Source organism: Rhinoraja longicauda, chromosome 2 (genome assembly GCF_053455715.1).
Source record: "Rhinoraja longicauda isolate Sanriku21f chromosome 2, sRhiLon1.1, whole genome shotgun sequence".
Taxonomy (NCBI): domain Eukaryota; kingdom Metazoa; phylum Chordata; class Chondrichthyes; order Rajiformes; family Arhynchobatidae; genus Rhinoraja; species Rhinoraja longicauda.
This window is the reverse complement of record NC_135954.1, coordinates 95977380-96002338: the sequence shown is the minus strand read 5'-3', so window position 1 is coordinate 96002338 and position 24959 is coordinate 95977380. Positions and strand designations below refer to the sequence as shown.

Sequence of the window (24959 nt, the reverse complement as noted above, 5' to 3'; positions counted from 1 at the left end):
TTGTCGTTAGACTGTTTCGTATCAATTCATTTAACTCTGATCATCCAAAGTCTTCTTTCTACCCAAGTATTAAGCTTTCACTTTGAATAATTTTCTCTCAGATGCTCCTAAATCCCTGTGTTATTCCCAATCACAGTGTGGTCCATAAGACCGTAAGACATAGATGCAGGATTAGGCCATTCAGCCTCTCGAGATTACTCTGCCAGTGTGGATCTATTTTCCCCTCTTTACCGCATTCTCTTGCCTGCTAACTGTAATCTTTGTCACCACTACTAATCAAGAACACCAATTCTCACCTCAAAAATACCTACCATCTTGGCCTCCACATCTGTCTGTGGAAATGAATTCCACAGATTCACCACCCTCTGGCTAAAGAAATTCCTCATCATCTCCATTCTAAAGATCCATCTTTTTTACCCTGAGACTGTGCCCTCGGGTTCTGGACTCTCGCACTGCTGGAAACTTCCTCTTCACATAGAAACGTGGAAAAATAGGTGCAGGAGTAGACCATTCAGCCCTTCGAGCCAGAACTGCCATTCAATATGATCATGGGTGAACATCTAAAATCAGAACCTTGTTCCTGCTTTTTCCCCATATCCCTTGATTCCTTTAGCCCTAAGAGCTAAATCTAATTCTCTCTTGAAAACATCCAGCGAATTGACCTCCACTACCTTCTGTTGCAGAGAATTCCACAGATTCACAACTCTCTGGGTGAAAAAGTTTTTCCTCATCTCTGTCCTAAATGGCCTACCACTTATTCTTAAACTGTGATCCCTAGTTCTGGACTCCCCCAACTTCGGGAACATTTTTCCTGCATCTAGCCTGTCCAATCCTTTAAGGATTTTATATGTTTCTATAAGATCCCCTCTCATCCTTCTAAATTCCAGTGAATACAAGCCCAGTTGACTCATTCTTTCATCATATGTCAGTCCTGCTATCCCGGGAATTAACCTGGTGAACCTACGCTGCACTCCCTCAATAGGAATAATGTCCTTCCTCAAGTTAGGAGACCAGAATTGCACACAATACTCCAGGTACGGTCGCACCAGGGCCCTGTACAACTGCAGTTGGACCTCCTTGCTCCTAAACTCAAATCCTCTCGCAATGAAGGCCAACAAGTGATAGTTCTACTCAATAACCAAAGTCTGTAGTCTCTTTTTTGCTCTGGTTTATTTTCACCCACATGTTTAGACCGTAATGGTGTATCCTTATTGTTTTGATGTGTTTATGCTTTATTCTTAACTGTTAACTGTATGTTTGTGCTGTCATTTGTGAGCGGAGCACCGAGGCACATTCCTTGTATCTGCATTACTTGGCCAATAAACTTATTCATCCATTCATTCATTCATTCATTCATTCATTCATTCATTCATTCATTCATTCATTCATTCATTCATTCATTCAACATGCCATTAGCTTTCTTCAATGCCTGCTGTACCTGCCTGCTTACTTTCAGTGACTGATGTACGAGCACACTCAGGTCTCGTTGCAATTCCCCTTTTCCTAATCTGACACCATTCAGATAATAATCTGCCTTCTTGTTCTTGCCACCAAAGTGAATAACCTCACATTTATCCACATTATACTGCATCTGCCATGCATCTGCCCACTCGCCCAAATCACCCTGCAGCCTCATAGCATCCTCCTCGCAGCTCACACTGCCACCCAGCTTTGTGTCATCCGCAAACTTGGAGATGTTACATTAAATTCCCTCGTCGAAATCGTTAATATATATTGTAAATAACTGGTGTCCCAGCACCGAGCCTTGCGGCATCCACTCTATCTGGGCCTTTTATTATCTGGTAAGTTTCAATGAGATTCCCCCTTCCTCCTTCTTATACTCCAGAGAGGACAGGCCCAGAGCCATCAAACTTGCATGTACTTTTTTCCCTTCTTTCCAAAGGGCTTTGACACTAAAGTGTGTGAACAGCAGAGCGCACGCATTTATATTCAGGTGTACATTTGGATAAAGGTATCCACTTTCGCTGGAAATACAGGTGAATGTGTACTTTGTAAGTGCCTGACAGTGATCTTACAGGTTCAGTTTAGAGATACAGCAGAGAGACAGGCCCTTCGTCCCACCGAGTCCTTGCCGACCAGCGATCCCCACACACTAGCACTATCCACACACTAGGGACAATTTACAATTCTTACCTAAAGGCAATTAATCTACAAACCTGTATGTGTTTGGAGTGTGGGAGGAAACTGGAGCTCCCGCAGAAAACCCACACTGGAGGTTAGAAGTTTGGGAAGAACGTACAGACAGCACCCGTAGTCAGGATTGAACATGGGACTCTGGCGCTGTAAGGCAGCAACTCTACCGCTACGCCACCATGCCACCCTTACAGGTGCTTCTCCAACAACACCTCAAGCCGACTAGTGTGTATCTAGAACTTTTCTAGTTCTCTCTGGAAAACCAGAGTTTTCCCCACCACTCGGAAAAGCAGCTGAACGGGGATTCAAAGGCCAAGGTGAGGAAATAAAGAGGATTATTGCAGTTGTATCATGACTTCCTGCTTTAAGGAAACATGAATGATCCATTATGATCCTGGCAGGTGCACAGTTTCATTTTAACTGTGGCTGGCATTGGGATGTCCTGAGCAGGGACTAAACGCTGAAAAACACAGTAAAAGGTGGAACTTTTACGAGGATGTTGCCAAGATTTGAGGGGCTGAGCTATCATACATGTTCACATGTCACAGGAGCAGAATTAGGCCATTCGGCCCATCGAGTCTACTCCGTCATTCAATCACGGCCGATCTATCTTTCCCTCTCAACCCCATTCCCCTGCCTTCTCCCCATAAATCCCTGACACCCTTATTGATCAAGATCCTATCAATCTCCACTCTAAAAATATCTATTGACTTGGCCTCCACGACCTTCTGTGGAAATGAATTCCACAGATTCACCACCCTTTGACTAAAGAAATTCCACCTCTTTTCCTTTCTGAAGGTCTGTCCTTTCATTCTGAGGCTATGGTCTCTGGTCCTAGACTCTCCCATTAGTGGAAACATCCTTTCCACATCCACTCTATCCAGGCCTTCCTCTATTCGGTAAGTTTCAAAGAGGTCCCCCCTCATCCTTTTAAACTCCAGTGAACACAAGCCAATCGTTCATCATATGTCAACTCAATCATCCCTGGGATCATTCTCGTAAACCTTCTCTGGACCCTCTCCAATGCTAGCACATCCCTCCTCAGATATGGGGCCCAAAACTGCTCACAATCCTCCAATTGTGGACTGACCAGTGCCTTATAAAGCCTCAGCATTATTTCCCTGTTTTTTATATTCTAGTCCTCTTGAAATAAATGCTAGCATTGCATTTGCCTTCCTTACTTCTGATTCGACTTGCATATTAACTTTCAGTAAATCCTGCACCAGTACTCCCAAGTCCCTTTGCACCTCCGATATCTGAATTTTCTCCCCATTTAGAAAATAGTCTACACCTTTATTCTTACTGCCAGAATACATGACTCCACACTTTGCTACGTTGTATTCCATCTGCCACATTTTTGCTCACTCTCCCAAGCTGTCCAAGTCCTTCTGCAGGGTTCCTGATTCCTCTACACTACCTGCCTTTCCACCTCTCGTCCTAGAGAGAGGTTGAGCAGGCTAGGAATCTATTCCTTGGAGCGCAGGAGGATGAGGGCAATCTTAGAGAGGAGTCCAAAATCATGAGGTGGAATAGGTCGGGTAAACGCACAAGTCTCTTGCCTAAATTAGGGGAGTCAAGAACCAGAAGGCCTAGTTTTAAGGTGAGGGGGGAAAGATTGAATAGGAACCTGAGGGGTAACTTTGTTACACAAAGGGTGGGTGGGTGTATGGAACAGGCTGCCGGAGGAGGTAGTTGAGGCCGGTACCATCACAACGTTTAAGAAACAGTTAGACAGGTAGATGGGAAAGGTTTAGAGGGGTATGGGCCCAACACAGGCAGGTGGGACTGGTGTAGATGGGACATAGAAACATAGAAACATAGAAAATAGGTGCAGGAGTAGGCCATTCGGCCCTTCGAGCCTGCACCGCCATTCAATATGATCATGGCTGATCATCCAACTCAGTATCCCGTACCTGCCTTCTCTCCATACCCCCTGATCCCTTTAGCCACAAGGTCCACATCTAACTCCCTCTTAAATATAGCCAATGAACTGGCCTCAACTACCTTCTGTGGCAGAGAATTCCACAGATTCACCACTCTCTGTGTGAAAAAAAACTTTCTCATCTCGGTCCTAAAAGACTTCCCCCTTATCCTTAAACTGTGATCCCTTGTTCTGGACTTCCCCAACATCGGGAACAATCTTCCTGCATCTAGCCTGTCCAACCCCTTAAGAATTTTGTAAGTTTCTATAAGATCCCCCCTCAATCCAAGCCGAGTCTATCCAGTCTTTCTTCATATGAAAGTCCTGCCATCCCAGGAATCAATCTGGTGAACCTTCTCTGTACTCCCTCTATGGCATGAATGTCTTTCCTCAGATTAGGAGACCAAAACTGTACGCAATACTCCAGGTGTGGTCTCACCAATGCCCTGTACAACTGCAGTAGAACCTCCCTGCTCCTAAACTCAAATCCCCTCGCTATGAATGCCAACATACCATTCGCTTTCTTCACTGCCTGCTGCACCTGCATGCCTACTTTCAATGACTGGTGTACCACGACACCCAGGTCTCGTTGCATCTCCCCTTCTCCTAATTGGCCACCATTCAGGTAATAGTCTGCTTTCCTGTTCTTGCCACCAAAGTGGATAACCTCACATTTATCCACATTATATTGCATCTGCCATGCATTTGCCCACTCACCTAATCTATCCAAGTCACGTTGCAGCCTCCTAGCATCCTCCTCACAGCTAACACTGCCCCCCAGCTTCGTGTCATCCGCAAACTTGGAGATGTTGCATTCAATTCCCTTGTCCAAATCATTAATATATATTGTAAATAGCTGGGGTCCCAGCACTGAGCCTTGCGGTACCCCACTAGTCACTGCCTGCCATTCTGAAAAGGACCCGTTTATTCCTACTCTTTGCTTCCTGTCTGCCAGCCAGTTCTCTATCCACATCAATACTGAACCCACAATACCGTGTGCTTTAAGTTTGCATACTAATCTCTTATGTGGGACCTTGTCGAAAGCCTTCTGGAAGTCCAGATATAACACATCCACTGGTTCTCCCTTATCCACTCTACTAGTTACATCCTCGAAAAATTCTATAAGATTCGTCAGACATGATTTACCTTTCATAAATCCATGCTGACTTTGTCCAATGATTTCACCACTTTCCAAATGTGCTGCTATCCCATCTTTAATAACTGACTCTAGCATTTTCCCCACTACCGATGTTAGACTAACTGGTCTGTAATTCCCCGTTTTCTCTCTCCCTCCCTTTTTGAAAAGTGGGGTTACATTAGCTACCCTCCAATCCTCAGGAACTACTCCAGAATCTAAAGAGTTTTGAAAAATTATCACTAATGCATCCACTATTTCTGAGGCTACCTCCTTAAGCACTCTGGGATGCAGTCTATCTGGCCCTGGGGATTTATCGGCCTTTAATCCATTCAATTTACCTAACACCACTTCCCGACTAACCTGGATTTCACTCAGTTCCTCCATCTCATTTGATCCCCGGTCCCCTGCTATTTCCGGCAGATTATTTATGTCTGTTGGTTGGTGCAGGCAAGTTGGGCTGAAGGGCCTGTTTCCCCATGGTATGACTCCATAACTCTATGACTATGAGCCTATTTTCCTGTGCAGCAGACTGATGAAGTCCAGGGACCTTTCTCAGAGGGGATTCGTTTAGTTTGGCGTAGCATGAAATAAATGTTGCTTGTTATTACTGCTGCCTTGTACAGTAACTGGGTGCCTATTGAGTCCCGAGTAACCTCCGAATAGATTGAGCAAAATAATCCGTTGTAAATGCCAGCAATATCTTCGCAGATCTCCCAAGGGAACAGCAATGCAACTAATTTGTCCTGCCCCAGAAAAGTTTCAAAAAGCAGCAGAGCAGCTTCACATGAATCCTTGTAATAGGTTTCTCCACAATAAAATTGTCTCCAAGCAACAGCGTCTTCAGTCGAGGAACCATTGATTCCCCATTCTCCTACTCCATAGGGTCTGCTGTGATGAGAAACACTGTTGTAACCTCCAGGATTGTGATATTGATTGTTCAGTTGGTTTGAATTCACTTTTTGTTAATTTTTTTCTTCTTCTATGGTTAACCCTTCAGGTGCATTTGCGGTGTGGAGCTTGGTGGGAGGGGGGCTCTCAGCAATAAACAATCAGAGCAGCACGGTGGCACAGCAGCAGAGTTGCTGCCTCACAGTGCCAGAGACCTGGGTTCGATCCTGTCTATGGGTGCTGTCTGTAAGGAGTTTGTACATTCTCACTGTGACCGTGTGGGTTTTCTCTGGGTGCTCCGGTTTCCTCCCATTCTCTAAAGACGTACAGGTTTGTAGGTTAATTGGCTTTGGTAAAGATTGTAAATTGTCTTTAGTGTGTAGGGTAGTGCTAGTGTATGGGGATCGCTGGTCGGCTTGGACTACCTTTGGGGTATTAATCAAGATAAGCACAAGGAAACAAGGACCAGGAGTAGGGCATTCAGCCCCTCAAGCCAACCCCAACATTCAATATAATTGTGGTTGTTCAAGCCCAGACCTCGATTCCACGTTTGTGAATCTACTGAAAGCAAGATTTACATCTTACCTGCTGCTCACCATATTTACGCACATGATAGGAAACATGACAAAAGACGCAAAGCACAAAGTGTTGGAGTAACTCAGCAGGTCAAGCAGCATCTCTGGAGAACATGGGTGGGTGATGTTTCGGGTCGGGATCGTTCTTCAGCCATAAAGGCCGCTTTATTTATTCAGTCTGAAGAAGGGTCATGACCCGAAACGTCACCTATCCATGCTCTCCAGAGATGCTGCCTGACCCACTGAGTTGCTCCTCCATCACTTTGTGTCTTTTTATGTAATCTGGCATCTGCAGTTCCTTGCGTCTCTCTGACACTCTTGATTTGACCTGATACACTACTTTGGTTAACTCCCTTTGTCAGCAAAGCCTGGATCACATTTCCTTAAAGAGATACATATTTGTTCAAAACTAAGTAGTAATTCTTTAAATGGCACTATTCAATTATTGTCATCATTTATGTGCTGGTTCAGTCGAGTTGCTGGTCAGTTGTGATCCACGGGATACATTTGGTGGGGGAACACTGCTGTACTTTGATAGAACCATGGGTGTTATACAGCGTGGTATCAGGCCCTTCAGCCCAACTTGCCCACACCAACCAAGATGCCCCATCTACACTGTGTAGGAAGGAACTGCAGATGCCGAAGATGGACACAAAATGCTGGAGTAACTCAGCGGAGAGGCAGCAGCTCTACAGAGAAGGAATGGGTGACGTTTCGGGTCGAGACCCTTCTTCAGACTGAAAGTCACGGGAGAGGGAAATGGGAGATATAGACGATGAGGTAGAGAGATAGAGAACAAATGAATGAAAGATATGCAAAAAAGTAACGATGTTAAAGGAAACAGGGCATTGTTAGCTGTTTGCTAGGTGAGAACGAAAAGCTGGTGTGATATGTGGGGGAGGGATGGAGAGAGAGGGAATGTAGGGGTTATTTGAAGTTACTTTCCCCATCTACACTAGTGCCACCTGGGCCACATTTGGCCCACATCTCTGAACTTTTCCTAACCATCCTAAAGTTTAACTATTCTTTAATTATGCTATCTGCTTAGTATTCTACTCAAAATAGCTTTTCTTGTGGCTTTGGACAATGAAGCCTGTGTGCTTATTATTTTGCTTTGCTTCTTTATAAGGAAATCCATTGTTTCTTACTTGTTCCCTAAGGTATAATGTTTTCCTCTACTCACCTTATGCACCAGCAAACCAGACACCAACTTTGCTATAATGGGACTCATTAGAAGGTGTTACTTTCCGTAAACTCCATCTCATTTCCAGCTCCCATCCATTCCCTCCTTAGCAGTCTGACCTTCAAGACTCATTGGTCCATGTCTGTCGGCCCTCTACAACATCCAGTAGTTTATTTAGTCTAGTTTAGAGGTACAGCACCGAAACAGTTCTTTCGGCCCAACGAGTCCGCGCCGACCAGTGATCCCCGCACGTTAACACTACCTATTGTAGGGACAATTTACATTGATACCAAGCCAATTAACCTACAAACCTGTACATCTTCCGAGTGTAAAACGAAACCGAAGCACCCGGACAAAAACCCACGCAGGTCACGGGGAGAACGTATAAACTTCATACAGACAGCACCCATAGTCAGGACTGAACCCAGGTCTCCGGCGCTGCAAGGCAGCAAATCAATTACTGTGCCACCGTGTCGTCACAGTGCCTCGACATTTCCGCCATCTTCCAATTACTTGCCCGTTTTAAAGCAGGAATTGCTGGGCTTTAATAACAATTTGCCACACACCCTGAAGAAACAACTCACCAGTTCACTGCAGAAGAATTGTCCCGTCAGTCTACATAGCAATTTTGTTTCTGAGGCCAATTTTATTCAATGCCTCTGTTCCTGCCCTGACAAACCATTGCCCTCACCTCATCCCATCCCTCTATTCAACAGATCGACAGCACCTCCCTTAGATTATATGTTTTAAATCACTCTTCAGGACTGGATAAGCCCAACAATGAGGTAGAACACAGAACCGTACAGAACAGGAACGAGAACAGGCCCTTCGGCCCACAATGTTTGTGCCGACCGTGATGTCTAGCTGTACAGATAGGAGATCTGGTGGATAGGCCTCCGCCTCCACCACCACCCCGGGCAATGCATTCCAGGCCCTGCACAGATCCATTCAACTTTCCCTCTCCCACCTTCTGGCTATGCCCTTCAATATTTATACTGAAGATTGACACAAAGGGTCTGATGGAGGGTTCCAACCTGAAATGTCACCCATTCTTTTTCTCCCGAGATGCTGCCTGACCCGCTGAGTTACTCCAGCACTTTGTGTCTAACATCCTGGTGAAATCTCTCTGTGGCTACCACACCTCAATAATATATCACTTTTATTTATTTTCATTATTACAGAAATGTTACCAAACCAGTACTTTTGTCGTTAAGATTTTATTCCTATCCTATTCATCACAACTTTAATTTCTACTAGAGCAAGGGGACCCGTTGGGCCCAAACCTCTGCTGCATTGGTGCAGCACCCTCTCCTCCCATCCTCCCCCTTCCCACTCCCCCCTCCCCTCTACTCTCCCTCCCTTCCCTCTCCTTCCTCCCCTCCCCCCTCCCCTCCCCCTCCCCTCCATCCCCCATCCCCCTCCACCCCCCTCTTAGGGGCGGCACAGCGGCAGAGTTTCTGCCTTACAGCGCCAGAGACCCGGGTTCGATCCTGACTACGGGTGTTGTCTGTACGCAGTTTGTACGTTCTCCCTGTGACCGCCTGGGTTTTCTCCGGGTGCTCCGGTTTCATCCCGCATTCCAAAGATGAGCAGGTTTTTAAGTTAATTGGCTTCTGTACATTGCCCCAGGTGTGTGTAGGATGCAAAAGTGGGACAACATAGAACTCGTGTAATGGGCGATCGATGGCTGGCGAGGACACGGTAGGCCGAAGAGCCCGTATTTCTAAACTCTAAACTGTAAACAGAAAGATCTCTCTGTAATATTCCTTCCAAATACACTAACGTCCAACCACAACACCACAATAGCATCACAGCTAAGTGGCAGTCTCCCTTCCCTCTTCAATTATCCCTGTCACGTTGTGGCTGCCAATTTAGCAGAGCCCCTGGAGATCTTATTCTGTGCACCAGTGCCCATTAAAACCTACATTAAGATTGCCCAAGCTTGTTTTACAAAAAGGCTGTTGGCAATCACAAAAAAAGAAAAGAAAACGTTGTACCATTAAGAGGGAATGGATAAGGGGACATAGGTAGTGAATGCACAGCAAGTTGATTGGGAAGGTGTAGGGGTGGGAAACCTTCTGGGTGACTGGCTCATACATACTGATGGAGCAATCTTATTAAATTCATTTTAATAATTCAAACATCTTTAATTATTTATCCCTTTATTTTCATTTTCCTGTTGAAAATAGATTTTAAATCTTTAAAATTCATTTGCAAAGTTGACAGCAAGTAAGATGACACATTAGTGGGGGACAAGTTAAAGACAGGGCGACACAGTGGTGCAGCTGGTCGAGCTGCTGCCTCACAACGTCAGAGACCCGGGTGCGATCCTGACATCGGGTGTTTAGTTTAGTTCAGAGGTAAAGCGCGGAAACAGGCCCTTCGGCCCACTGAGTATGCGCCAATCAGCAATCTCCGTACACTAGCAGCATCCCACGCATTAGCGGCAATTTACAACTGAAGCCAAATAATCTACAAGCCTGCATGTCTGGAATGTGGGCGGAAACCGGAGCACCCGGAGAAAACCCACACAGGTCACGGGGAGAGCGAACAAACTCCGTACAGACAGGACCCATAGTCAGGATTGAACCTGGGTCTCTGGCGCTCTAAGGCAGCAACTCTACCACTGTGCCACCCGTGCCTGCCCCAGGTGCTGTCTGTGTGGAGTTTGTACATTCTCCCTGTGATCGCGTGGGTTTCTTCCGGGTGTTCCGGTTTCCCTCCAATCCCCAAGCACACATGGGTTTGTACGATAATTGGCCTCTGTAAATTGTGGCGTGGATGCATAAGTGGGATCACCACATCTTGTGTGATGGGGTGATCGATGGTCTGCATGAACTCAGTGGGCTGAAGGGCCTGTTCCCATGCTGTCTCTTTCGATCCGTCAATCAGTCTGCTGAACCTTCCTCATAATGAGCACAGATAAATGCCCTAAACACTGAGCAAAACGCCTCATTCTCCAACGCATTCCTCCTTCACCTTTCAGCCGAGTTTCTTAGTTACAATATCAAATCAATGAGTGTACTTCTGGGATAATCATCTATCAAAACTACTTAGAAGTGAATAAAGCTCAGTAAAATCTGTTATCTTTCCATTAGGCAATAGTAATAACTCTCTAATCTCTACTTGTAACTGCAGTCTTCCACCTCTGGCAACATCTTGCTGCATCTATGCTGTGCCCTTGTTATGCTTTTAAGGCCTCCAATGACATGTTTAAAATGCACTCAGTAGTCTGACTCAGACTGATCTAATGTTTCATGTGAAATCATCACTCCTCCCTTTCCCACAGCACGTCCCCATCCACCCATCTTCCTTCCTACGGCTTCAAGTCTCACACGTCCTCTATCCTTATCCCACATTTTCTTCTACCCTTATCCCACACCCACTCCTTCCCAATCACTGCTTCACACCCACTCACAGCCTGACCTGACTCCTTGTTCTGCAAAGACTGGATCCTTCAACACCCCCCCCCCCCCCCCCCTCTGCAATCACCACTGCACACCCACTTACAGCGTGACTCAGTCAGACTGAGCTCTCGTCCACTACCCACCCCCTCCCTCCCTCCTTGCTGCCCAACATCAGTCTGGCCACTTCTCCATCTCCAACAATATAAATTGAGGAGGTGGAGAGGCTATTCAGGAAATAGAAAAGCCGGAAATCTCCAGGACCGGACAATGTTTCCCCCTCTACCCTCAAGCTCTGTGCCGAACAACTGGCACCAGTCTACACAGACATTTTCAACCAGTCCCTGCAAACCTGCACTGTCCCTGCTTCAAGGTCTCCTCTATTGTCCCTGTACCCAAAAAGACAAGGATCACTAGTCTTAATGACTACAGGCCTGTCACACTGACCTCTGTAGTCATGAAGACCTTTGAAAGACTTGTGCTGGCCCAGCTGAAAAACATTACAAACCCCCTACTGGACCCCCTGCAATTTGCATACAGGGCCAATAGATCGGTGGACGACGCAGTCAACCTAGGCCTGCACTTCATCCTCCAGCACCTAGACCGCAAGGGGACCTATGCCAGGATTCTGTTTGTGGACTTCAGCTCAGCATTTAACACCATTGTGCCAGAGCTACTGCACTACAAACTCTCCCAGCTGACTGTGCCTGAACCCCTCTGTCAGTGGATCATCAGCTTCCTGACGGACAGGAAGCAGCATGTGAGGCTGGGAAAGCACATCTCAGACCCGCAGACCCTCAGCATAGGAGCACCGCAAGGCTGCGTACTCTCCCCTCTCCTTTACTCTCTCTACACCAACGACTGCACCTCCACAGACTCCTCTGTCAAGCTCCTCAAGTTTGCGGATGACACAACCCTGATTGGACTGATCCAGGATGGGAAGGAATCTGCCTACAGATGGGAAGTGACACAGCTGGCGCCCTGGTGCCATCGCAACAACCTGGAGCTCAAGGCTCTCAAGACAGTGGAACTAATTGTAGACTTTCGAAGAGATCCCCCTCCCCTCCCCCCACTCACCATCAACAACACCATAGTCACATCTGTGGAGTCATTTAAGTTCCTTGGACCTTAAACGGGGGGCCACCATCGACTCCACAGTCAAAAAGGCCCAACAGAGGATGTACTTCCTGCGGCAGCTGAGGAAACACAATCTGCCACAGGCAATGATGGTCCAATTCTATACTGCCATCGTAGACTCCGTCCTTACCTTCTCCATCATGGTCTGGTTTGGCTCAGCCACCAAGCATGACTTTCGGAGGCTGCAATGAATCGTTCGATCAGCTGAGAAGGTTGTTAGCTGCAACCTTCCCCCCATTGACGAACTGTGCACTGCAAGGGCCAGGAAGCGACTGGGTAAGATCATCTCTGACCCCTCTAACCCTGGCCACAAACTCTTTGAAGCACTTTCCTCTGGAAGGCGACTCCAGACTGTAAAAGCAGCCACAGCCAGACATAAAAACAGCGACTCCACACAGACAGCACCCAAAGACAATATCAAACCCAGGTATTTGGCACTGTGAGGCAGTGACTACCAGTTGCTCCACAGCACCAACTTAATATTTTCTTGGGTATGTGGGATAATGCCCCCAATCTTAATAATATTTTACAATCCCATTTGCCCCATTTCACGGTTTATTATCTATGATTAATGCACATGGTCACCAATACTTCTCAATACTTATCGTAATTTTACAATATATCTGCTAAACCTTTAGTATCTTATGATCCATGTGAGTTGTTGTCATTTTTCATCTTCAATCTTTCCTTAACATTGTTGTCATTAGTTCTCCCATCAACAATCCTGAAATACCTCTTTCACATCCAATTTCCTGGTTGATTTGTGTAGAAAGGAACTGCAGATGCTGGTCTATACCAATGATAGACACAAAGTGCTGGAGTAACTCAGCGGGTCAGGCGGTATCTCTGGAGAAAAACGGTAGGTGGCGTTCTGGGTCTGGACCCTTCTTCACACTCAATGTCTGAAGTAGGATCCCAACCCAAAACGTCACCCATCCTTTTTCTCCAGAGATGCTGCCTGACCCGCTGAGTTACTCCAGCGTTTTGTGTCTATCTTCCTGTCTGATTTGTTACAACCTCCTACATTGTGTCTTTCAAAGAAGTCTCGAAATAGTCCCTCTCTCCTTTCTCATCCTCATTAGTTTGAAATAGGTTTCATTATGTGGGGAGACAAGAGTGATGGTCATGTTCTCCCTGCGTAGAACGAGGGGAGGGTTTGAAATTGGGAAGCACTTTGATAGAATAGGTACAGTGGAGCTGCTTCCAATGGCAGAAGGGCCGCTAGCCAGTGACTTAAGCAAAAGAGTCAGAGTAGAGATGAAGAGGAAAAGATGCATGCAGTAGACTTTAGAGATTCAGCGCAGAAACAGGCCCTTCGGCCCACTGAGTCCGTGCTGACCAGCAATCATCCCCTACACTAGCACTATCCTACACACTAGGGACAAGTTACTGAAGCCAATTAACCTGCAGGACAAGTTACCGAAGCCAATTCACCTACAAACCGAAGATAGACACTAAAAGCTGGAGTAACTCAGTGGGTCAGACCGCATGTCTGGACAATAGGAATAGGCGATTTTTCAGGTCAAGACCCTTCTTCAGACTGAGAGGCAGGGGAGAACCTGTTTGTTTTTGGAGTGTCGGGGGAAGCCGGAGCACCCTGAGAAAACCCCTTGCAGTCACAGGGAGAATGTACAATCTCCGTCCAGACTGCGCCGTAGTCGGGATCGAACCCAGACCGCTGGTGCTGTAAGGCAGCAACTCTGCTGCTGTGCCACTGTGTGGCACTGAACTGCTTCCGATAGTCTGAAATGTCCTCCTGACACAGAGGTGGAAACAAATTCATCCTAATTTTGTAAAAGGAATTGGATAAACATTTGAAGAATAACACGGCACAACCATTTTTTAGTTTAGTAACACGGCGCGGAAACAGGCCCTTCGGCCCACTGCGTCCGCACCGACCAGCGATCCCTGCACATTACCACTATATGCACACACTAGGGACAATTTACATTGAGTGTGGGAGAAAATTGAAGATCTTGGAGAAAACCCATGTGGATATTGGGAAAACGTACAAACTCCGTACAGACAGCACCCGTAGTCGGGATCGAACCCGGGTCTCTGGCGCTGCCAGTGCTGTAAGGCAGCAACTCTACCGCCGTGCCACCGTGCCGCCCATTGTGACTAATATTCCTATCTTTAGTTTTGGTGAGAAATTGGATAATCTGGATTTGTTTTCCCTGGAAGGGAGGAGGCTGAGAGGAGACCTGGTAGAGGTACATGAGATTACAAGAAGGATCCACAGATAGAGCAGATAGTCAAAAGCTTCTTCCTATGGGCAGGGTATCCAGAACAAGAGGGCTTAGATTTCTGAGAAGTCAGTGCCTTGAATAGGATCTGAGGGGTAAGTTTTTCATACAGAGGAGTGGATATGGAAAGGGGATAACATGGCATGAGTGTGAACGGGGGATAGCACTGCAGATGCTGGTTTGAATCAAAGGTAGACACAAAATGCTGGAGTAACTCAGTGGGAAGAGGCAGCATCTCTGGAGAGAAGGAATGGGTGACATTTTGGGTCGCGACCTTTCTTTAGACTGATGTCAGGGAAGTGGGCAAGACAGAGATAGAACGTAATCGGAGACAGTAAGACTGGTGGGAGAACTGGGAAGGAGGAGGGGATCGAGAGAGAGGGAAAGCAAGGGCTATTTGAAGTGAGAGAAGTCAATGTTCATACCGCTGGGGTGTAAACTACCGAAGCGAAATATGAGGTGCTTTTCCTCTAATTTGCACTGGGCCTCACTCTGACAATGGAGGAGGCCCAGGTAAAAAAGGTCAGATTGGGAATGGGAGGGGGAGTTAAGGTGCTGAGCCACCGGGAGATCAGGTTGGCGGCGTTCGGTGAAACGATCGCCGAGCCTGCACTTGATCTCGCCGATGTACAGATATTGACACCTGGAACAGCGGATTCAGTAGATGAGGTTGGAGGAGGTGCAAATGAACCAGCCTCACCTGAAAAGACTGTCGGGGTCCTTGGATGAAGTCAAGGGGGGAGGTAAAAGGACAGGTGTTGCATGTCCTGCAGTTGCAGGAGAATGTACCTGGGGTGGGGGTGGTTTGGGTGGGAAGGGGTGAGTTGACAAGGAGTTGTGGAGGGAATGGTCTCTGCGGAAAGCAGAAAGGGGTGGAGATGGGAAGATGTGGCCTATAGTGGGATCCCGTTGGAGGTGGTGAAATTGTTGGAGGATTATATGCTGTATGCGACAGCTAATGGGGTGGAAGGTGAGGACAAGGAGGACTCTGTCCTTGTTGCGAAAGGGGGGAGGGGGAGCAAGAGCGGAGCTGCGGGATATCGAGCAGACCCTAGTGAGAGTCTCATCTATAATGGAAGAGGGGAACCCCCGTTTCCCAAAGAATGAGGACATCTCCGATGATCTAGTATGGAAAACCTCATCCTGGGCACAGATGCGGCATAGACGGAGGAATTGGGAGTAGGGGATAGTCTTTACAGGAAGTAGGGTGGGAAGAAGTGTAGTCTAGATATCTATGGGAGTCAGTAGGTTTGTAGTCGGTCAATAGTCTGTCTCCTGTGATGGAGATGATGAGATCCAGAAATGGTAGGGAGATGCCGGAGATGGTCAAAGTGAATTTGAGTGCAGAATGGAAATTGGTGGTGAAGTTGATGAAGTCAGTGAGTTCTGCATGGGTGCAGGAGGCAGCATCAATGCAGTCATCAATGTAGTGGAGGTAGAGTTTGGGGATAGGGCCAGTGTACGCCTGTACACAGTGTACCAGTGATTGTTTGACGTACCCTACAAAGTGGCAGGCATAGCTGGGGGCCATGCGAGTGCCCATAACTCCGCCTTGGATTTGGAGGAAGTGGGAGGAGTCGAAGGTGAAGTTGTTGAGGGTAAAGACCAGCTCTGCTAGGTGGAGCAGTGTTTTGGTAGAAGGAAATTGGCTGGTTCTGCGGTTGCAGAAGAAACAGAGGGCTTTAAGACCTTCCTGGTGGGGGATGGAGGTGTAGAGTGACTGGACATCCATGGTAAAGATGAGGAAGTGGGGGCCTGGAAAACGGAAGTCGGTGAAGAGACGAAGAACATGTGAGGTGTCTTGGACATAGGTTTTTGAAGGATTGGACCAGGGGGCATAGGATGGAGTTGAGGGTGTGATAGATGGTCGGCGTGGACATGATGAGCTGAAGGGCCTTTTCCATTGGAGTGTCTACAAGATTCAGTGACCAGCTTGGCTGTGGGAGAAATATTGTTTTGTTTTTATCCTGAAATGGTCTGCTCTTATTATCTTGCACAGAAGACAGTGCATTTCAGTTCAACTATGGAGGTGAATCTGTGGAATTCATTGCCAGAGACTGAGGAGGCCAAGTCACTGGGTATTTATAAAGCAGAGATTCATAGGTTTTTGATTCGTTTTAGTTTAGTTTAGTTTAGTTTAGTCTAGAGATACAGCGTGAAAAGGGGTTCACACGAGTTCAACATGATCCCACTTTCACATCCAATACAGGGGGGCAATTTACAGAAGTCAATTAACCTAGAACACGCTAAGGGTGTCAAAGGTTACGGGGAGAAGGCAGGAGAAAGGGGGTGAGAGAAGAAAAATAGATCAGCCTTGATCTAATCGATCAGCAGACTCAATGGGCCGAATGGCCTAATTCTTCTACTATGTCTAATAATCTTATGATACAGCACATGCTTTAATATGCAGTGGCCCATTCACTCACACATACACACACGCAATTTTAGTTCAGTTAAGTTTAGAGATACAGCGTGGAACCAGGCCCTTCGGCCCACTGAGTCCATGCCAACCAGCGATCACCCGCGCACGAGTTTTACCCTACACACTGGGGGCAATTTACAGAAGCCAATTAACCTACAATCCCGCACATCTTTGGAGTGGAGCAACTGGAGTAAACCCATGTGGTCACAGGGAGAACGTACAAACTCCGTACAGACAGAACCCGAGGTCAGGATCGAACCCGGGTCTCTGGCGCGGCGAGGCGGCAACTCTACAACTGCGCCACTCTTCCACCCACACCTATTGGCAGTTGCTGTTTTGTGAAAAATTAATTTATTTGATAGGGGGCGATTTCCAACATTAACATCGGGCTTTTATGAATAATGCAGGGCTGGGGTGGGGGGTGGAGGAAATGCTTACAAATTTCCGGTTTGTCATCAGAAGGCCCGTGCCCGTGGTTTCAACGTTCAACCTCTCCAGGTTTCCATCCCAGGTGCGATACAGCAGCTCAGAACCTGTGCACAAACACAAGGAAATGGAGGTGATTTGTAGGTCAGAGGGAATTCATGATGTCCCTTTAAGAGTGACAATACACAAAGAATGAAGGTCGATGTTCATCAGCAATGCAAATTCAGCCTATGCCATCCTCTGCAGCAGAAAGGCCGTAATTATGTAGTTTAGTTTAGAGACATAGCAGGGAAACAGGCCCTTCGGCCCACTGAGTCCAAGCCGACCTGCGATCCCCCTGTACACTAGCACTATCCTACACACGAGGGACAATTTACAATTTTTACCAAAGCCAATTAACCTGCAAACCTGTACGTCTTTGGAGTGTGGGAGGAAACTGGCGCACCCGGGAAAACCCATGCGGTCACGTGGAGAACGTACAAATTCCATAGAGACAGCACCCGTAGACAGGATCGAACTCGGGTCTCTGGCGCTGTAAGGCAGCAACTCTCCCGCTGCCCTACCGTGCTGACCTCCAATTCAAGGTCACAGAATGTTTTAAAACACTTCAATTTGAATAATTCACTGTTCCAACTGCAGCCAAGTTAACACCACCAAGGTCTTTCAAACAAACATCACACAATACTAATCAGATCTTCTGTTTCACTTAAACTGGTTGAGGAGCATTGAGCAAGGTTCTGAGAACAATCAATCTCTTGCTCTTCTTGCAAGTACATCTATCAAATAGGACAATCTGAAGTTTTGTTTTAACATCCCACTAGACCAAGTTGTCTCGTTGGGCCCAAACCTTTCCTGCATTGATGCAGCACCCTCTCCTCCCCCTCCCCTCCCCCTTATCCTCCCCGCCCCTTCACCTCCCCTCCCCTCCCCCTCCCCTCCCCCTCCCCTCCCCCTCCCCTCCCCCTCCCCTTCCCCTCCCCCTTCCCCTCCCCCCCACTCGATCCCCCTCAACACCCCTTATCCTCCCTCCTCTCCCTCCCTTCCTCCCCCCCCCCATCCCTCCCTAGGAGATAGATTTAAACTTTAAAATGTGAATAACTTTAAAAATATAACACCGATTTCAATGAAACCTTTTCCATTAGCACCAAAGGGTCGACGGTGAGTAAGGTGGGCTTAAAATTGTCGTGCTATCGTGTACCATTTGGCTGTAGTTCAGGAACAAACAAACAAACGAGAGTTTTAGTATATAGATTTCATAAAAGGAGTTGTACACCATAGAAACAGGCCTCATACCGCGAATATGCCTATCTATACTAATCCTACATTCCTCCATTAAGGCCCTGTTCCACAGGCGATTTTAAGGCGACTGCCGGCGACTCGGCTGTCGTCGAACGTTCGCCGGGGTGTCGCGGGCATGATCGTGAGGAGTCTTCAATGAATCCTAGCGGATCTCGGCGCGTCACGGAAAAAAATTCCAGATAGAAATTTCTCAGCGACAGCTGGCTTGTCGCCAGGTATCGTAGCTTATTGCGGGCGCTGTCGCATGCTGTCCCCAGGTTTGCTAGGTTGTCGCAGAAGCATTTAGAAGCACGTAATATTAAATTAAGAAAAGGCATTTGAAGATACCAGAAGATAGTTTTGTTTAACCAATTTATTTACCCTCAGGACATTTGACAGGTAGATTGGAGGCGACAGTTTGACGGTCAGGTAAGCGTGGGAATTTCGCGATGTTTCCGAAGACGGTGTAATCTCTTAGCCAGGTGTTAGTTTCACAAAAAAAGTAACTTGTATCGACCTGACTCGGCATTGTCGTGGTCATTGTCGTAGGGTAAAAGAAAATTTTGACAGTCGCCGGCAGTCGCCTTAAAAATCACGTAACTGGGACAGGCCCTTTAATTCCATATCCCTCAGTGCCTTGCTCATTCAAGTTCCTGTCCCGATGTCTCATATATTGTCTTCCCCAGATAACATTCTTCCTTCTTTCCCCCCTCTTAAACTGTGCCCCACCTGGGCTCGCACCTATTTCTCAACCAGGTTCAGGAACAGGTACTTTCCTGCAACTATCAGGTAATCGAACCGACTTGCACAACCCTATTCCTAGGTTGACACCTCTTGCGCGACTATGGACTATTTCTAAGTGGGTTAGCATTAATATTTTTGCACAGTCTTCTTTTCACTGTCTTGTCCAATTAATGTGTAATTTATGTATAAATTACTTAAATGATGTTAAATTATATATAGTTTTTGTTTTTGTGCAAAGTCCAAGTCTATGTGCTTGTGATGCTGCTGTAAGATGCCATCTGTGATCAACACAAGCAGTCATAGTGCCATACAGACACAAGTTCTTCAGACCAACGAGCCCATGCCAAACATCAGGCACCCACTCACACTAAAAGTGGGTACACTCATCGAATTTTATTTCCTTCACACTCCATTCAACTCCCCTGAGATCCTGCTACTCCTTTGCATTAAGGGGGCAATTTATCGTGGCCAATTAATCTGCCAACTGCACATATCTGGGATTGGGAGGGAAATGGGAGGAAATCGTGGCGGCACAGTGACGCAGCGGAAGAGGCACTGCCTCACAGCCCCAGAAACCCGGATTTGATCACGACCTCGGGTGCTGTCTGTATGGCGTTTGCCCGTTGTCCTTGTGACTGCGTGGGTTCCTCCAGGTGCTCCAGTTTCCTCCCAAAGGCGTACAGGTTTGTAGGTTAATGGACCTCTGTAAAATTACTGCTCATGTGTAGGGAGTGGACGAGAAAGTGGGATAACATACAACTAGAGTGAAAGGGTGATTGGACTCAGTGGGCTGAAGTGCCTGTTTCTGTGCTGTGTGACTGAAAACAAACTCATGCAGTGACAGGGAAAGAGTGTCAACTCCACACAGACAGCAGTAATGCAAACTCCACACATGCAAGATACAGCAAACCTTGAGACTGAAACCACCAAAATGTTTATTCATTACACAGACAGCGCCAGTCCAACCTTCACACAGGCAGCAATGTGTAAACGTCCAATAGGTGGCAATAGTGTAAACTCCACACACACAGTAACAGTGTGAACCACAGAGACAGCAATAGTGCAAACTTCGCACAGGCAGCATTAGTGTAAATTCCACACAGGCAATACTAGTGCAAACACCGTACATATACAGCAATAGTGCAAACCCCACACATTGGCAATAGTGCAGATTCCACAAAGGAAGCAATCGTGCAAGCTCCACATAACAAACAATAATGCAAACTCCACACTTGCAGCACTAGTACAAACTCCACACTTGCAGTAATAGTGCAAACTCCACAAAAGACAGCAATAGTGTAAACTCCACACGCACAGCAATAGTACAAACTCCATACAGACAGCAATAGAGGTCAAGTCTCTGCTGCATAGTCCCAGTGTTAGAAGAAGCCAGATGATGATGCCACCATAGTCAGTATGTGTTAAGTTAGGCTCAAATCTTTAAAGTCATATTTTATCTCACTTACATTAATAGAGCAATTATTTTCAAATGTTCATGTAATAGATGATTTAATTAGTTTTGGAAACATTTTCTAAAGGGCTTTGATTTCCCCAACAGTGGGCAGAGGTTGCAGGTATCTTGTAACTCGCAGAATCATTTAATTAATTACCTTATCTATTTGCGCAAAGGGCAAACCTTTTTATGAAACTGGAAAGAATTTGTATCTAAATTGGACGGAGAAACTTCAACATTTTTCTTGGTTTAATTATCTAAGAGCAACATGCATTAAGTTATTGAAGGAACTGATCTGTGTCAAACAGATGAAGTATTTGCATCTGTGTGATTTTCAGGCAGGTTTCAACATTTTCTAGTTTCTTTTTATTGCAGCAAATATTATGGTTGTTGCAACTGTGGGCTTTGTCAATTGGAACGGTTCATTCTGAGTTACAGAAGCAATTTGAAACCTGTATTTCAATTCATGTAGTATAGTTTTGAGATTTTAGATTAGAAATACAGCGCGGAACAGGCCTTCGGCCCACAGAGTCCGTGGGGACTGGCGATCTCCCGTACACTGGCACTATCTAACACATTGGGGGCAATTTACAATTTGTATCAAAGCCAATTAAATTACAATCTGTACGACTTTGAGTGTGGGAGAAAACCAGAGCACCCGGGGAAAACCCACGCCATCATGGGGTGAATGTACAAACTCCGCACAGTCAGCACCCATAGTCAGGATGGAACCTGGGTCTCTGGCGCTGTAAGGCAGCAACTCTACAGCTGAGCTACCTATATAAAGTAATAAAAATCATTTTTCCCAAATCCCACAAATTGTCGCATGATATTTTCTAACCTGTTCATAAAATAATGGTGACAGAACAGTATAACACTGGAACAATCCCTTCAGCCCACAATGTCTGCTTCTATCCCAGGTGTGGGAACAGTGCAGGACTATGATGCAATGTCCATGCTGAACAAGCCAGGTTAAACCAATCACCTCTGTCTGCACGTGATCCATATCCCTCCATCTTTGCACATCCATGAGCCAATGTAAAAGCCTCTAAAATGCAGCTACTTTACGTTACTTTGGAGATACAGCATGGAGACCGGCCCTTCGGCCCACTGAGTCCATGCCGACCAGTGCTCACCCTTCACACTTGGAACAATTTACAATTTTTACCAATCCTATTAATCTACAAATCTGTACATCTTTGGAGTGTGGGAGGAAACTGGAGCACCTGGGGAAAACCCACAAGGAGAACGTACAAAAACGTCGTACAGACAGCACCTGTCGACAGGATGGAACCTGGGTCTCTGGTGCTGTAGGGCAGCAACTCCACCATTGTGCCACTGTTGCTGCCCTTAAATGAATAACGTACCTCTTATCTTATCTCATAATCTATCTCCACCACCATGCCTGGTAGCGCGTCCCAGATACCCACTGCTCTCTCGGTAAAAAAAACAGTTTGCAGCCTCTATTAATTAAATATTCTATTAATCAATATTATTTTTCAAAATTCCACAACCTGTTGCATGATATTTTCTCACTTGTTCAGAGAACAGTACAGCACAGGAACAGGTCCTACAGCCACCAATGTCCGTTCCGAACATGGTGCCCAGGTTAAACTAATCTCCTCTGGCTGCACGTGATCCATTCCCTGCATATCCATGCGCCTCTTAAATGCCTCCACCACCACGCCTGGCAGTGCATTCCAGGCATCTATCACTCCCTGTATAAATAGCTTGTCCCGCACAAAAGAAACAAAATGCTGGAGTAACCAGCGGGGAAAACCAGGGAGATGGTGGTGGATTTCCGCAGGCGCAGCCAGGTCCCCCCGACACCGGTGAACATCCAGGGAATGGACATCGGGAGGGTGGAGTCTTATGAGTACCTGGGTGTTTACCTCAATAATAAATTGAACTGGACCGAAAACACCAATGCGCTATCTAAAAAGGGCCAGAGCAGACTTTATCTGCTGAGTTGACTCAGGTCCTTTTGGAGTGCAGGGGGCACCCCTAAGGACCTTCTACAACACGGTGGTTGCATCAGCCATTTTCTATGGAGTGGTCTGCTGGAGCAGCAGCATCTCAGCGGCGGAAGGGAAGAGACTTGACAAGCTGGTCAGGAAGGCCGGCTCTGTCCTGGGTTGCCCCCTCGACTCAGTGCAGGTGGTGTGAGAGAGGAGGATGATGGCAAAGTTAACATCGCTGCTGGACACGACTCCCACCCCAGGCAGGACACTGTCACTGCACTGAGTAGCTCCTTCAGTGACAGACTCCTTCACCCCAAGTGCGTGAAGGAGAGATATAGGAGGTCCTTCCTTCCCGCTGCTGTGAGACTGCACAACCAGCACTGTCAACAGTAACAGTGAAGGAATACATAGTAAACTGATGACAATTTATCCTTGTCTTTACTTTTATTTATAATGAATGATCTCTTGCTATCCACTTTGCTGGTGTAACACTGTAAATTTCCCCGGTGTGGGACGAATAAAGGAATATATAGGAAGGTTGGAGTCCACAATGGCCCATTGTTGGCTGGGCAAGTTGTGCTTGCGACAGAGAAGTCCTGCACACCTCCTTTAAACTTTGCCTCTCTCCCCTTAAAGCTATGCCCTATTGTCTTGGATATTTCCGCCCTCGGAAAAAGCTTCTGACTGTCTACCCTCTCACAATTTTGTCTACTTCTATCAGGTCTCCCTTCAGCTTCTGACATTCCAAAGAAAACATTCCAGGTTTGAGGTAAGGGGCAAAAGAATCAAAGGAGTGTTGATGGGCGAGTGAAAGAGAGTAAGTTGCAGGGCATGTAGGAAAATAACTGCAGATGCATGTAGGACAATAACTGCAAATCAAAGGTATACACAAAATGCTGGAGTAACTCAGCGGGTCAGGCGGCATCTCAGGAGAGAAGGAATGGGTGACGTTTCGGGTCGAGACCCTTCTTCAGGGCTTTAAGGCAGGAGAAGTTGAGCGGGACTGAACGGATTTCTCTGCTGGAAGCGGCATGTATCTGATGGGCTAAATGGTCCTCTCTGTATCATAAAGAGTGCATCTCTCACACATTTCTGCACTGAACTCCACCTATTATCCTGGAGTAACTCAGTGTGACAAGCAGCATCTTTGGAGAGAAGGAATGGGTTACGTTTTGTGTCAAGACCCTTCTTCAGACTGATGTCCCCTTGACACCAGTCTGAAGAAGGGTCTCAACCCAAAACGTCACCCATTCCTTCTCTCCAGAGATGCTGCCTGACCTGCTGAGTCACTCCAGCATTTTGTGTCCACCTTCGATTTAAACCAGCATCTGCAGTTATTTCCTCCACCTATTATCCTGCCTGCTTCGCTTCTGTCACCCTTGGGTCCACAGGTCTCCTCCACACTCACGGGGACACAGTTTTTGTCATCTGCAAATGTTGACATCTTGCACAGTGGCGTCGCGGAAGAGCTACTGCCTTACAGCGCCAGAGACAAGGGCTTCGAGCCTGACTCCAGGTACTGTCTGCACGGAGTTTGTACATTCTCCCCGTGACCTATGTGGGTTTTCTCCATGACCTTTGGTTTCCTCCCACACTCCAAAGACGTACAAGTTTGCGGTTAAATTGGCTTGGTATAAATGTTAAAAAATAATTGTCCCTTGTGGGTGATGGGTAGAGTTAATGTGCGGGGATCGTTGGTCAGTGCGGACTCGGTGGGCTGAAGCGACTGTTTCCGCGGTGTATCTCTGAACTAAACTAAACCAATATACTAAAATCCAGGTATTTATAGAATTTGATGTGTGCAATGAACTCAAATTTTATTGCTGAGAAACAGCATGCGACACAGTAATCAAAAAATTTTTTGTAAGGATTATTTAAATTTGTACAATGCTTTGTTTAGTGTTTAGTTTCGTTTATTGTCGCGTGTACCGTGGTACAGTGAAAAGCTTTTTTGTTATGTGCTACCACTTATTATTTTTGGCAGAGTCCTATTTTTGACTTGCACAGGATACATGCTTGAGGCTGCCCC

General features: G+C 46.6%; 1 protein-coding gene across 5 annotated transcripts in view; it reads right to left on the bottom strand.

Moving 5' to 3' along the window:
• dpp6a (dipeptidyl-peptidase 6a) overlaps window positions 1-24959 on the bottom strand; it is a 918316-nt gene that overhangs the window by 149266 nt on the left and 744091 nt on the right. For all 5 annotated transcript variants that reach the window (XM_078424689.1, XM_078424708.1, XM_078424702.1 and 2 more), the window contains exon 4: window positions 17507-17601. In XM_078424689.1, coding sequence (XP_078280815.1) covers window positions 17507-17601 — 95 coding nt within the window. The remainder of the gene's footprint in view (window positions 1-17506; window positions 17602-24959) is intronic.